This window comes from Oreochromis aureus, linkage group 13 (assembly GCF_013358895.1).
Source record: "Oreochromis aureus strain Israel breed Guangdong linkage group 13, ZZ_aureus, whole genome shotgun sequence".
Classification (NCBI taxonomy): domain Eukaryota; kingdom Metazoa; phylum Chordata; class Actinopteri; order Cichliformes; family Cichlidae; genus Oreochromis; species Oreochromis aureus.
In genome coordinates this window covers 1,039,634-1,055,685 of record NC_052954.1, presented here as the reverse complement: position 1 = coordinate 1,055,685, position 16,052 = coordinate 1,039,634, and the positions used below count along the sequence as shown (strand labels likewise).

Below are 16,052 nucleotides of genomic sequence, written 5' to 3'. Positions count from 1 at the left end.
CCAACTTCCTAACTGGCAGACCACGGGCAATAAGGATGGGCGGACATGTCTCAGCCTCCACCACTCTCAGCACTGGAGCCCCCAGGGGTGTGTTCTGAGCCCCTGCTGTACTCTTTGTACACATATGACTGTGTGGCCACTACCAGCTCCACCACCATCATCAAGTTTGCTGACGACACCGTCGTGGTGGGCCTTATCTCTGACAACAACGAGACGGCCTACTTGAAGGAGGTTAGGAATCTGGAGACCTGGTGCCAGAGGAACAACCTCCTTCTAAACGTCAGTAAAACAAAGGAGTTGATAGTGGACTTCAGTACTAAGCAGGAGAGGAACTACCAGACCCCCGTCATCAACGAGTGCCCAGTGGAGAGAGTGGACAGCTTCAAATACCTCGGAGTTCACATCATGCAGGACCTGTCATGGTCCTGTCACATCAACACCGTGGTGAAAAAGGCCCGACAGCGTCTCTACCACCTCAGACGCTTGAGAGACTTCCGACTGCCCTCCAAGGTGCTCAGGAACTTTTACTCGTGCACCATAGAGAGCATCCTGATGGGAAACATCTCAACCTGGTTCGGGAACAGCACCATGCAGGACAGACGAGCTCTACAGAGGGTTGTGCGATCAGCTGAGCGCACCATTCGCTCCGAGCTCCCTGACCTGCACTCAATCTACAGCAGGCGGTGCTGGACCAAGGAAGATCGTGAAGGACCTCAGCCATCCCAACAACGGACTGTTCTTTCTGTTGAGGTCAGGAAAGCGATTCCGCTCCCTGAAGACCAACACAGAGAGACTGAGGAGGAGCTTCTTCCCGCAGGCGATACGGTCTCTCAATCATCACACCACCACATAGAACGGACCCACACATATGGTTCTTACACACACACTGGACAGTCTGGACTTTGTTTACACTTAATCACTTTAAGCATATTTGCACTGCACAAGACACCTACAATGTGGTTTGCACAACACTGGACATTATATTTCTTCATTTCCATTTAATACTTGTAAAATGCTGCTGTTATTGTATATATATTCATATTTCTTCATAATTCTTATATATTTCTATACTGTGTATTGTGTATTTTGCTGTACAGTTATCTTATTTTAAACTTTAATTCATATATATTTTATCTTATTCTTTCCCAGTTAAATTTACCCTTCATTCTAATTTGTAAATGGTAAATGGCCTGTATTTATATAGCGGTCCCTAAGGACCCCAAAGCACTTTACATATCCAGTCATCCACCCATTCACACACAGGTGATGGTAAGCTACATTGTAGCCACAGCCACCCTGGGGCGCACTGACAGAGGCGAGGCTGCCGGACACTGGCGCCACCGGGCCCTCTGACCACCACCAGTAGGCAACGGGTGAAGTGTCTTGCCCAAGGACACAACGACCGAGACTGTCTAAGCCGGGGCTCGAACCGGCCACCTTCTGATTACAAGGCGAACGCCCAACTCTTGAGCCACGATCGCCCCAGAATTTGTGTTGTACAGTTATTTTATTTTCAACAAATTCATATATATATATTATTTTATTCCTTCCTAGTTAAATTTACCCCTTTTAATTTTCATATTTATTTCCTATCTTATTCATAGCCTTTTCTTTTTTTTTCTTTAGGTCACGAGCAGTTGTGTAAGCATTTCACTGCATATCGTACTGTGTATGACTGTGTATGTGACAAATAAAATTTGAATTTGATTTGAATTTGAATTTGAACTGACAACACCTCCAGGGCTTGCTCTGTATGATCCAAATGCTGAAACGTGCGTATCAGCTGATTCATCTTCATATGGCTTAGGAGCAGTGCTTCTCCAGCGGCAAGCTGATTTAGGGTGGAAACCAGTAGCATACGCTTCAAGAGCTCTCAGTGCGACAGAGCAGCGATATGCTCAAATTGAGAAAGAGGCCCTCGCTTCAACATGGGCCTGTGAGAGGTTTGCAGAGTTCTTAATTGGGAAAACATTCCACATTGAAACAGACCACAAACCTCTGGTCTTGTTGCTTGGCTCCAAGGGCCTGGACGAGCTTCCACCTCGTATACAACGTCTACGCATGCGATTGATGAGGTTCTCTTATACCATATCTCATGTTCCTGGTAGAGACATTGCAACAGCAGATGTACTGTCCAGAGCTCCTGTATGTGACACAACTGAGGGTTTGCCGGAGGAAGAAATCAACTTGTATGTGGAGTCCGTCATAGCAAGTCTGCCAGCCACAGAGCCACAAAATCCAGACACATCAGGACAATGACAGCATTCTAAGTCAGCTGAAGAAGTTCTGTGTGGAAGGATGGCCAGATAAGTATTCCATTGAAAGGGTTTTCCAGCCTTATCTGCCATTTTTAGGTGACCTCACAGTCCACAATGGTTTGCTTCTTCATGGGAGCAGAATAGTGATTCCCACATCACTCAGAGCAACATTCTGTTTAAACTACATGAGAGACACCTAGGAATAACGAAATGCAGAGAGAGGGCTAAACAATCTGTTTGGTGGCCGGGCCTGAGCAGTGACCTGATAAAAGTGATTGAGACCTGTGACACTTGCTGCCGTGAGCAGACTAAACACAAAGAAACCATGCTACCTACCGAGTTCCCACAAAGACCATGGGCCATGGTGGGAACTGATCTGTTCCAGATAGAGAATAAACAGTACCTGGTCATTGTGGATTACTTTTCCAGATTCTTTGAAGTTGCCAAACTGACATCTACAACATAAGAGGCAGTGATCGAGCACTGTAAATCAATCCTTGCACGTCATGGCATACCAGAGCGGGTTCGCTCTGATAATGGACCTCAGTTTTCGTCTGATTCCTTCAAAAGATTTGCACAGGAATGGGGCTTTAGCCATGAGACATCCAGTCCCCACTTCCTTCAGAGCAACGGGGAGGCTGAGAAGGCAGTCAGGACTATCAAAAGTCTTCTTAAAAAGTCTGGCGATCCCTATCTCGCCCTTATGGCCACTCCATTGGCAAATGGCTACAGCCCGACTGAGCTTCTAATGGGTAGGAGGATAAGGACAACTATTCCTGTCATCCCATCACAGCTAAATCCAAGGGGTACGGACACAGACAAGCTCAAAGCTATAGAACAAACGTACAGACAAAAACAGACAAAACTACAACCGCAGACACAGAGCACATGATATGCTACAGCTCAATCCTGGAGACAATGTGGGTTTCAGACATGGATACTAGAGGGACAGTCATGTCCATGGCAGGCTCACCGAGGTCCTACATCGTCAAGACAGCAAAGGGCACGCTGAGAAGAAACCGTTACCATCTTACACGGACACTTGGGGCACCAGAGACTTCTATTGATCCACCAGAGGCTTCACCTGAGAACTCTGTTCCAGGTGCACAGAGTGTGTCGGTTCCAGACACTATCCCACAGGAGGCCAGCCAGCAGACTCCTGAAGCTGGGAGCCAAGTCCCACCCAGGTCTAGGAGGCCTCCAGCATATCTGAAAGATTATGTTTGCTCATAGGACTAGGAACTGATTGAGCAATGGGGCAGAATAATCCCCACACTCAGGCAGAGGGTTGGGTAGTCTACTCCATCCCTCATAGAGACAATGTGAAATAAAGCAAATGGTTGCACTGTTTAAACATGTTGTTTGTAGCTGCACCAAATAGTTCAGAAATGTGCACTTATGCTTAGTGTTCAGAGTTGTATACTTTGAGAGTTTATTTTTTGGACATTCTGAGAAGTCTGGGTTTTGAAACCAAACGAGTTCAGTAAACAAGCTGTTACCAGATAAAGCACAAGGCAGTAGTATACTTTAAAGCCTGTGGGTCTAATCTGTTTTCTTGGTTATATCCCAGCATCACATCCTATTTAGTAGGGGTGATGTAGTATCAGGTAAATGTTAAGAGCTAGGAACGTTTGTGCTGGGTTGTTGTGGGGGGGTGAAAAATAATAAAGGACACTCATTGGAGTAATGGCGCGTCTCGTGTGTCTGTGAGTTATGCCTCCAGTCAAATAACATCCATAACTTCAAATAACGGAACACTGTGATGGCAACAAGGGTTATGCTTGGAGATCAAGTTTAGATTTAAAAAAAATCTAATTTCAGATTTATTTATGGTTTTTTCACGGTCCTGGGTCGGTGACCCAGTGTTTTGTCTTAGAGTCTCTAGTCTTTGGTTTCATTGTTATTTACAGTTCTTCCTGTTTCTGCCTCTGTCTTCCATGTTTGCTCTGTCTGCCCTGTCAAGGCTGCATCTTTGTGTTATGTTTCCTGTTTTACTTTGACAGTCTGTGTCCTATGTTATGTTTTCAGTTTTGTGTCTCGTCATGTTGGATTACTCCCAGTTGTGCTCTCCTCCTGTGTCCCATTCCTTCGTTATCCCTCTGTGTATTTAAGCCCTGTGTTGCTGGTGTGTCTGCGTATCATCCCGTGCCACACTCTGCCTGCACGTCGCACCCTGCCTGCGCGTTATCCATGACATTCCCCATGTTCCAGGTTTCCATGTGTTGTGTTCCACGTCTCAGGTCTTTTAGTTTCTTCTTACTTGTTTCTAGTTTCCTCCCTGTTTAGGTTTTGTTAGTTTATTCTTTGTGTTCCTGTGTTTTTGTTCATAGCTTTGTTTTGCCTCAATAAAAGGCATGTTTTCAGGTTCGGTCCTTGTCAGTGTCTGCATTTGGGTCCTGTCTCACTTCACTCCACTCGTCTGCCCCAGCAGCCGTGACAGTTTTATAACTTTCATTTAAAGCATTTTTTTTCCTGTTTTTGTGTTTTTGTGTTTTTTGGAAGAAAAATAGAGTCAGTTTGATGTTGATGCCAATTTTAACTAGCTACCCAACAGTGGCAAAGCTTTTCCATGGACTTACATTACATTGTGGAGCTGTTTATGTTTATTTGGGTTAATGTGTCACATTAATTTGTGTAGTCAGAGGATCAACATCTTGTAAACGTTCACCAAACTCATTGCAGTGCTGCTGAAGGCAACACTGTCCTGCTTATGCACCACACTTGTAACTATATAGTGTGAAATATTCAGACTGTGTCCAGAGTAAGACCTACAAACCTCCGATAAAAATCAATATTTTCACTTCCACATAATCTAAAAGTTGTGAATAACAGCCACATGACAATGAGTGACAGTCATGTCATCAAACCAGTTCTAAAGATTATACAGCTGGGTTAAAAACATTCGAAGAAATCATGTTCATAGTGGAACAGATTGGGGGAAGAAGACAAACGATCCCTTTGGCAGATATTGTTTTGTTAGTTTTGGAGCAGTCTTCTGTTGAAGGGTAGTGAGGGGGGTGGCTGTAGCTCAGGCGGTAGAGCAGGTCTGCATGCCAAGTGTTGGGGGAGGTTCCTATGTGATGCATCCATTGGAGTATAAACGTGTGACAATGTTAGAAAGCACATATGTGCTTGTGTGAATGATGCAAAAAGGTGAATTGAGTGTTCAGTAGAAAAGTGCTGCATAACAACCAGTACAAATTATTCTTGTGAACAGGGAGACAACCCAATAAGAACATTTGTGGCTCATATGCAGATATCCACAGGTGGACCTAGTAGCTCCTACGAAGACTCTGTACCAAAAGTACAATACCTGCTAAGTAACATAGCTGTTTTAACAATAAAATTGCAAGATGTCTACAGTTTTTGGGGTGTATTCTTTGATTGTGCTTTGACACGCAAGTCACCTCTGACATATAATACATGTTTAATATTGTGAAAAATACTGTTTTAACCTTTTTTAGTGTTGAAACATGAGCTAACCCCAAGAATTCAAGACATGAGCTGTAGTCTTGTTGGTCACAGTTCTCTAATTTCGTGTGCGCCCCTTATGGTATACCATGCACTGTTTTTCAACAAATCACTGATAATTCAAAAATCTCAAGAATGATTAAATGTGTTGGATACCAAGAAAAGAAAGACTAAAAAAACGTATGTAACATGTAAGATTTTTATGTTTTTAAAAAAAAAAAAAAACATTATAAATAAATATCATCCTCTATGGACCGACCACTATCCTTGTGACCATATTCTGGTTACTGTGGTATTCTCAATGATCCACATCTACCTTTTGAAATACAGCACAAAGGTGGTTTACTTTGGTCCATACTCACACAAAATGAAGCACTTTGCATTTATGAACTCTTTCCCCCAAAATTGGTTTTGACATTTCTAATATTTCAGTCATGTTGCTCCCTGAAGCAGCTGTCTGAGTATGAATATGTGTGAATGTTGGATGGAAAACACTTAGAAAAAGCACAGACAAAAGTATGTGCATTGGTGAATGAAGTTGTGTGTGAAGCGCTATATAAGAACCAGTTCATTTGCCATTACCATTTACTTCTACTATATGCAGTCACTGGTGGTAGTGACACAGTGTCAAACATTAGCAGCAGAAGCAGCGGTCATAGTGGTCGTCACTTGTCTGGTACTAGCAGTCTCGGTAGTGGTGAAGTTAGTAAACTGAACAGGTGATTTTCCGACTTGGTTTATGGTAGTACTGAAAACAGTTCTGGTGACTGGCATTAGCAACAACCTTAGAAGAATATAGCACTCGGGTCATAGACAGATAGAAACAATAGATTCCCTGCATCGTCAAGGCTTCAATAAAGCCAGTCTCAGAAACACTCAAAACGCCGAAAACTCATTTAGAGGAGCGGAAACAGATATGACATAGCCACCAGGAGAGAGAGAGAGAAGGAGATAAAAGTAATTTCCCTTCCTACCTCCCCATTTTGTGTGCAAACGTGCCAAAGATGTTGGTTCCAATAAGGTAGGAGATGGATGCTGGTAAGAAAGCAACGCCTGTGCCAGAAACAGACACACACAGAGACATGAGAGGCTAAAGGTGTAGCCAGGATTCCCAGAGATAAGCAGATCTCTATCAATGCCTCATCACTGAGCTGCTGTACATCTTCTATTGTCTGTAATGAAGACCTGTGCTTTCCACCTGCCAGCATCTGACACCCTAATATCCTGTTCCCCCTCATCCTTTTTATCTGACCTAGACTTTATATAAAGCTGGCTGCAGGAAGAAGCTAATAACAGCAAAGACTACAGGAAGTCTTGGCATGGAAACTATGTGGCATGATGGCGAAGTGGCACTTTTACACGACATCACTATATATAAAATATAAATGTAGTATATAAATAAAATTAAAGTTTATTTATATAGTGCCCAATCACAACAACATTCACCCCAGGAAGCTTTGTGTAAAGCTACAGATAAAGACCCTGTGATACAGAGACAATCCTCTATAAGAAAGCCCTTGGCGACAGCGGGAAGAAAGAACTCCCTTTTAGCCAGAAGAGATCTGTAAAAGAACGGCTCTTTTGAAACAGGAAGCAGGTGACCATACATGCATGCAGTGTGAAACTGTGTGTAGATATTTACTGTGAAACAGATGAGTGGTATTCACACAGCAGTGCAAGGACACTTCTGTCTCTTTTCTCTGTTCGACTGCCTCCATGATATTTGTATGAAAATACTTTGCATGACTAACTATACGAGCTCTAATGACTCTAACTGTAAACAGTGGTTGACTGTGCTGTTACACAAAAAGGATCATTCTGTTTGGGTAATTACAATACAAGTTTTATTTTTCCCCGACAGACCTAATAGACATTATCATGGAGGTGTTAATTACATTTACTTGGGCGAGGATGTTGTGCTCTACAACCACAGAAGCAGCAGCCCCAGTTTGGGTTGTAATTATAAACTTCATGTGCAACAAAAACTCAGCATTTACACCTTGGTACATGTGTGCTATTAAACTGCATTAGGATGCTCGGCAGTACCTTTTATAAAGGTGCTGTAACAACATGTGTTTTTGTGTGCACAGCAGAGCTTTGTAAATACCTAGCTGCCATTTCCTGGCACACATGGTCTCCATCATCCAGATTGGCACAGTTGGCTCCATCATGCCAATAGCCATATTTCCAAAACAAATGGCACCTGGGGATGAAGATTGAAGATAAGTGCGTGTCAATTATCATCTGTTTTTAACCTGACGTTTTTCCACCAGCTCCGCCATCTACACACGGACGAGCATACAAACAAAACCTGCTTTCTTTCTTCCCATGTTGCCGCATAATTGACATGCAGGGAAAAGCTGACATATGACATTTCACAGACACAAGGAGCAAACAGAGGCCTTACAGTGACTAACAACATATTGTCCCAGCAGACGGACCAGGCTGGGTGTGATCCATTACACAGGTCTGCAAAAACAGAACATTGTTTCAGCTGCGTGGGAGATTTTTGGTCAATTTGATGTTTTTTGGGTGCTGAATTCAAAAATGATCTCCCTCCATCATGAACAGTTATTTTTTTGCAAAACATGAAGAGTTGATGTTAAAAAAAGCACAACAGTGATGAAAATCAATATTTTATTACAATTAACTATGCATCATTGTTGTGATTCCTTACCTTTGGCTATGAACAAACTAAACCTGGTTGGACGTGATCGTCTGAGCTCCTCACACCATCAAACCCACCGTACCCTCCCCCTCATTTCCTCCCATTTTCTATTTGTATTTCTCTGGACTCTCGCTCTTAGGAATATTAAATTAATGTTAGATATCTTTATGGGATATCGGTTTTTGCCTCAAGTACAGGTACCAGATTTCAGTTTAAAAAGGGAAATTGGACGCTTAACTACACTAAAAACATGAGTTTTGCAAGAAAACTGAACCAGATAGAAAATCTATAAGAAACAGTCATTTAACCCAGTGCAGCTTTGTGGTTGCAGACCTGTGTTATGAATGGAAATAAAATCACCCGCAACAGTGTGTAAAAGGAGAGCGGTACAGGCCGAGCCAACCTCAGAGTGGGCCAAAGGTTTGGTTGGTTTTCCTTTGGCAAAGATCATATCTGAGGAAAAGCCCACAGTATACGAAGGACCAGAATGACAGTATCGCTCAAACAATGACAGTAATCATTTGTCATATTCAGTTTTCCCACAGAATCATAGCTGTGACATGACTATGTTTGTGCATGTGTAACTCGTACTTTTTAAGGTAAATTAATAAATCAAGGCAAATATATTTCCTATGTATAACTTCTGCTTCTACATGTACCGTACTTGTGTTGCCCTGGAAAATTTACCTTTGCTAAAGAAATAATTCTGCTGCTATAATCAACCCATTTGGTTCATTTTATTATGACTACTGTAGCAGACTATCTGCCTATCGAGCCGGTTACTATGCAAAAGGCAAAGGTCACAATTCAAGACTCCAAGCTCTAATGCTGCCTGAGGATGAGTGGACCAGCAAAGATAATCCATGTAGGGACCGTGGTGGATTCTGAACTCCCTGGATGCCCAAACTGTATAAATGTACGCATGTACCCTTTGTACTACAAACATTACTACATCTCGACAGGGACATTCTTGAGCTTACCTATAAAAGCCAGAGGAAGTGGCACAGCTGCTTTTGCAATAAGGTCACAGTGTTTATTTTGGTGGATTGATTGTGGCGCACTCACCTCACAGCACAATTTGGAGCCATATTCTTTTCTGTGTGACCAAGAAAGCAATTGCTGACTCTCTGTTTGGCTGCTGTTTCCTTCTGTTCTCTTCCCATTGCCATCAAAAACACAATATCTCACTGACATGATGTTTTGTCACATCTACTGTGTACTGTGTACCACCACTCCCTTACCTGCTGCTATTAGTATATATGGATCCTTCATCAGTGTCAACAGTGGCGTCCCCTTCTGACTCTGTGAGGAGGAGAGCATAACCACAGAGTTTATGCAGAAAGCTTGTAGAGCCACTGTCAACACAGCTGATCATCTTAGTAAACACAATCCTGATTCTTTGTTATAAAAGTTTAGACAGTTTATTTAATTTTATTGATATAGCTCCAAATCCCACCAACAGTCATCTCCAGGTGCTTTGTAACGTATGTAATAGTTACTTCAGTTATGTAGTGTAACAGTTAGGACAAACGCTACCAACCTCTGTGCCTAAAAAGTCTGTAATCAGACAGAGAATACTGCAATCATGCATCATGCTGCAATCATGACAAACACTTAAAAATAAGGTGAATAATATAAAATGAATAAATGTAGTGAGTCTACGTAGCTGGCTTCATTCTGAATAACCAAAGTCCATAAATTACTACTTGGGCCCAGTGGAACCAGTGGGGTTATTCTGCCTCACTGCAAGTCTCCGTGGAGCCTTAGTGACATGTCTAAAGATGTCCCTGCACATTTTAGGAGGAGCTGAGGTGACGCTTGGTAAAAGAATTCACTAATGAACTTCAGAAGATTCCCCCGCTTTGCTTCCAGTACTAGTTGTCTAGTTGGTTGCTATCTTCATTAGTATTTTAGTACATGTGTCATCCTGAAAGGAACCAAAGTACCGTTCTCTCTTTGCTTCCTGAATGAGTCGTTGTTCAGTGTCCAGAAATGATGCACGAAGAGTCTTTAACCTCTTAAACTCCACAACTACAAACTCTGTGTAAACAATCTTGGTATCAAAATAAAGCTAATACTTAAATATTACAGGAGATGATGGAACATTGAAAAATAAGATTTTTCTATTCCATCCATGTAATCTGTATGATCCCTGTATGAATCCCTGTATGATCCCTGTATGAATCCCTGTATGATCCCTGTATGAATCCCTGTATGATCCCTGTATGATCCCTGTATGAATCCCTGTATGATCCCTGTATGAATCCCTGTATGAATCCCTGTATGAATCCCTGTATGAATCCCTGTATGATCCCTGTATGATCCCTGTATGAATCCCTGTATGAATCCCTGTATGAATCCCTGTATGATCCCTGTATGATCCATTTATGATCCCTGTATGAATCCCTGTATGAATCCCTGTATGAATCCCTGTATGAATCCCTGTATGATCCCTGTATGATCCCTGTATGAATCCCTGTATGAATCCCTGTATGAATCCCTGTATGAATCCCTGTATGATCCCTGTATGATCCCTGTATGATCCATTTATGATCCCTGTATGATCCCTGTATGATCCATTTATGATCCCTGTATGAATCCCTGTATGAATCCCTGTATGAATCCCTGTATGATCCATTTATGATCCCTGTATGATCCCTGTATGATCCCTGTATGATCCATTTATGATCCCTGTATGAATCCCTGTATGAATCCATGTATGAATCCCTGTATGAATCCCTGTATGATCCCTGTATGAATCCCTGTATGATCCCTGTATGAATCCATGTATGAATCCCTGTATGAATCCCTGTATGATCCCTGTATGAATCCCTTTAAGATCCATTTATGATCCCTGTATGAATCCCTGTATGATCCCTGTATGATCCCTGTATGATCCCTGTAAGATCCATTTATGATCCCTGTATGAATCCCTGTATGATCCCTGTATGATCTCTGTATGAATCCCCGTATGATCCCTGTATGATCCCTGTATGAATCCCTGTATGATCCCTGTATGATCCCTGTATGATCCCTGTATGAATCCCTGTATGATCCCTGTATGATCCCTGTATGATCCCTGTATGAATCCCTGTATGATCCCTGTATGAATCCCTGTATGATCCCTGTATGATCCCTGTATGATCCCTGTATGATCCCTTTATGACCCATTTATGATCCCTGTATGAATCCCTGTATGATCCCTGTATGATCCCTGTATGATCCCTGTATGAATCCCTTTATGATCCATTTATGATCCCTGTATGATCCCTGTATGGATGCATGCACGTGTGTTTCCTTTCTTTGTGATTTCAGGACTGAGGTACGTTTCCTGTTCTCCACCTCTGCAGTGAGGAAAACTGCATTTCTTTGGTCTTTTCTTTTTTTTTGTCATCAGTAATAACTCAAATTGTAATTTTAGATACATATGATAACATCCGTTCATGGCTAAAGAGGGAAGTGGACATGATGCTCATGCACATTTTTTACAGTAAAAGAAGGTTTTATAAATATAATTAAAATAACGTATTCTGATTATGGCCCTGTGTGTATGCACACAGTCTGAACATGCATGTCCACAGGGTGGAGCAGGTGTTTGGTTGCGTGTCTCGCAGCTTCTCTGTCCTCACTCCACGCTGTGTATTTACTGAAATAGTCTTTAGCACGTTCTGCAGCTGTAAAGGTCATCTTAATAAAGGCAGATCATTTACAGGAAATGAGTTATCAAAGTAGGGACACTCACCTCTGGTGTCACCTTGGTGGGCTGAAGAATAAAAAGCTGCAGAGCTGTGAAGACAGTGGATTGATGTAAACCTCTGATATCAGAGATTAGCAGGCACGACTTAGTTTGGATACAAAGAAGCAACACAACTATACCTCCGTCAAACATAGCCAGGAATGCCAAAATAAGGAAAGGAGCTGTCTTCCCAACAAACTCATACATCACACTGCCAAATGGGGGTCCAACTGTGAAGAAAAGGACAAATCCACAGTGCACTGAGGATGTCACAAAGCTCAGGTTGTGTCTGCTTATTTCTTTATTTCCTGTGTAGAAATGACAGCTTCACTGTTGTCATCAATTATTTATGCATCAGTAGAAGCTGCAGCCTGGACAGTTCATCAGTTCACATGTGGATGCAACACTGTAACAATTCTCAGACAAGGCAGACTTTATATTTTATTGTGTTATCATTTATTTGGACTGTTTTATGTAAAGATCCAGTGAATATTTCAGATTTGGTCATCTTTACAGAATAACTGACAAGCTACACACACATACCTAACACTCCTAAGGCCAAACCTCCCAAGGCAATGCCAATGGCATGACCTCTCTCCTCATCATCTGTGTACACACTGGCGAGCATTCCCATCCCTGAAAAACACACAGTTGTATGGATCAGGTGATGGAAATTCAGAACAGACAGAAAAAGATCAGAACGTGTTTGTTTCAGCAGGAGCGCTGCAGGCCAGTGTGTGCAACATGCAACATACAGGCCATTGTACTGTTGCTCTGTAAGAGCAGGAAACGACAGCTGCTCAGTGAAACTGCACGACTCACAATAGAAATACAAAAACAAATGAAACTAGAGTTGTTGGGCACAGATCTGTTGGAGTCTGCTCTTCAGCGCTGAGCACACATCAGATTATAACTTCATCATTTGTTTTATGTCATCCTCCAGTTTAATCTAGTTTATTATCAAGTCAATGATGATCTATTCTCACACCCAAACAGGTAGACGTTGCAGATATGCTTCAGGCCTTCAAACAGAAAGTTTCCTGTAAATCCATAATGGGACAATGATTTTAAATAAAGAGGCTCTACACAATGAATGAATGTTAATGCATTCAGATATACAGAACAGTGAATATTTAAAGACTAACGAGGAGATCATACCAGCCACAGACGAGCAGGACGAACCCACGCCTTGAAGCGATCTGGCCAGAAACAGCAGAGCGTAGCTCGATGAGAAGGCAAACACTTCACACAGGGACAACAAGACAAACAAAGAACCATCAGACGTGATGCAAAACTGCTGCTTTTCATCATGAACATGTGTTTGCTGGAACTTACTGATAGTAGAGATGAACATTATACAGAAGCCAGCAAATATGGGAAGCTGGTATCCGATCCTGAATGGACACAGAGGATAAAAGGCAGACATTAGAAATGTCCAACATAAGTCTTTACCTTTAACTTAGAAAAGACACATTTATAATAATATCAGTGGAAGATGATTCAGTCATAATACATAAGAATACATAAAGAAAGCATTGGTTTGATGGATAGTTACTAAATGGGTGAGGGTGTGGTCCAAAACTACATGTAGCGCAATAATGCAATATCATTAATAAACTTGATAATAGCAAAGGATTTGACAAACCATAAGGTTCTTTTGCATGTGGTGTTCTCTTTTAAATGTTAGCCTGTTAACCAAAACAGTGGAGGAAGATTAAAAGGCTGAAAGCTGCCATCCCCATCAAAACAAAATCATAGCTTAGATACCTGACATGCTTGACTGGCCTTGTATTGTCCTCCGGCAGCAGAGAAGGTGACTAAGAAGCCGTAATAGGAGCATATTCTTTGCTTCAATTACAGCATATGTAGGTGTCTGTATGAGACACTAAATGTTGCCTTTCAGGTGGAGTTACGCTTTTCCCTCCGCCCTAAACGTCTAACTCACCGTTTGGAAAATGTTCTCTCACCATCAGCAGGATTTCAAATCATTCAGAACCGTTCAAATGTGGTTTTCACCAACATGATAAAATCTTACATGTCTCAGGTCATGTGTTTTATGCCATTTTTATTCAGGTTCAGTTTAGTCACAGCCCGCGGTGGACTCTCACGTCGGCAGCTGATGGATGGTTGAGCCATGGACATCTATGAAACCTTGTCTAATTTTAATGAAATAGTGACAACAGCTAATCTAACTCCATCAGTTACTAACTCTGTAACCATGCAACAGAAATCTGGTTGAAGGCTGAAAACCAGGACCAGGACCAGGACCAGGCTGGACTGTAAAGTTACAAAGATACGACTTCACTCTGTAGAGTCTACACGAATGGATTTATCTTCTCTGAAATCATAAATGAATTCTGCAGCTTTTCCTCCAGGGAGCAAGTAAAACACCAAATACAGTGAGTACAGCAGACTGTTGTACTAACAGGTGTAAGCTGAGTTTGAGTTTTAGGCACAGTCACCTCATGTTTAATAATGCAGTGATAATGTTAGATAATCTTTGCTTCTGACAGTTATGTTCCTAGATGTAAGCTCAATACTAGAGTTTGGTTCCTTCATCATGTATAACATCTACAACAGTGGAAGTTGGAAATTCTCAACCATGGCAGTGACTGCACTTTACATTAATATGTTTCTCCCACAAAAATGTCATTTTAAATGTATTTATTTTAATTCTTCAACAATCTAAAAAATATTTAAAAAACTGTATTTTTAATGAAGGGCTTTGAATATTCAAGTGTTCAAGTGAAGTGACTGATTCACTGCGGAGCTACCTATGTATGAACAAACAGACACACACGTGCAGAAACGTATAATCAGGAATTCTGCTCTATTTAGTTCAGTCGGACGTCTGTAGCTGACACGGGACTGCACCGTCAAAGACACATGGACCTCACGCGTTCACCATGTTTTCCTACTAAGAACTTAAAATGGGAGTCTGTTCCTTCTCTTGTCTTAGATAAGACCATAAGTGGAATTCCACACAGACCTCTCTTGACACAAAGGGAAATTTGAACCAAAATGTTGCCTCGGGCATCAGGAAGCCTCTACAGTCTGACAGGAAGCCTGTCGTCCTGTCCTTTGTCAGTCTGTCTTCACTAATCATTTCTTTTGGTTATTTTCTCTCTTTTCTTTTAATGTTTTTTGCAACATGTTATAGAATCTCTACATTCTGTTACTCTTTTCATTGCTTTCAATCTTTTCTTGAATCTTCACAGTATTACCTCAGTCAGCTTATGTGATTCTGATACACATGCATTTAAAACATTGCGTTCTCCCAGAAATCCATCGTCATGCTGTTTCCCTGAGTATTGTTTGTATTTAAATGAAAGAAAGAGAAAAATATTGACCTGACAGAATACATATAGATTGTACTTTAAAATGAAAAACATGTAGGATCTAGTTTAACTGTGCAAGAGATGCAAGAACTTTGAATTCCTTCGAGTATTTTTTGAATGAATATTTGGCATGCTTCTACAAAAGTGACAAGAGGCATAATGCCTTCTAAATCTAAGGTAATCAGCTCAATGACTACTGTATACATTGACAAAGAAACACAGACTAATTACAAAAACCTACCTGTTTGTGATTGGCCCTACAAATGGGTTGGTAATCAGTTGCACGGTGGCCTTGGAAGCAAACAGCATTCCTACTTTGACATTTTCATTAATCAGCTTGTTGGTGGACCGGGGGCAGTCGGTTGAGTTTGGTGGGAGCTGTGTACCAGTAGGGGTTGGAGGGACCAGGTCAGTAGTCCTAGCTGTAGTATTGAACCCAGACAGCCTAACAGTGTTGTCGTATAAGGACACAATGCTTTGGAAGGATGCTGGAGAATCCTGCTTCGGTGCCGTGTTGTTCTTTAGCACGTCTGTCGACTCATCCAGAGTGTACAGGTAGCTGGGAATGATGGGAACTGGTG

General features: G+C 41.7%; 1 protein-coding gene across 1 annotated transcript in view; it reads right to left on the bottom strand.

Annotated features, from left to right (window-relative positions):
- slc18a2 (solute carrier family 18 member 2) overlaps nt 1–16,052 on the bottom strand; it is a 30,310-nt gene that overhangs the window by 12,062 nt on the left and 2,196 nt on the right. Inside the window, exons 3-11 of the mRNA XM_031755012.2 lie at nt 15,713–16,046; nt 13,469–13,527; nt 13,292–13,375; nt 12,677–12,769; nt 12,274–12,363; nt 12,140–12,183; nt 9,639–9,699; nt 7,837–7,932; nt 6,704–6,782 (exon numbers count right to left, since the gene is read on the bottom strand). Of these exons, the coding sequence (XP_031610872.1) occupies nt 6,704–6,782; nt 7,837–7,932; nt 9,639–9,699; nt 12,140–12,183; nt 12,274–12,363; nt 12,677–12,769; nt 13,292–13,375; nt 13,469–13,527; nt 15,713–16,046 (940 nt within the window). The remainder of the gene's footprint in view (nt 1–6,703; nt 6,783–7,836; nt 7,933–9,638; nt 9,700–12,139; nt 12,184–12,273; nt 12,364–12,676; nt 12,770–13,291; nt 13,376–13,468; nt 13,528–15,712; nt 16,047–16,052) is intronic.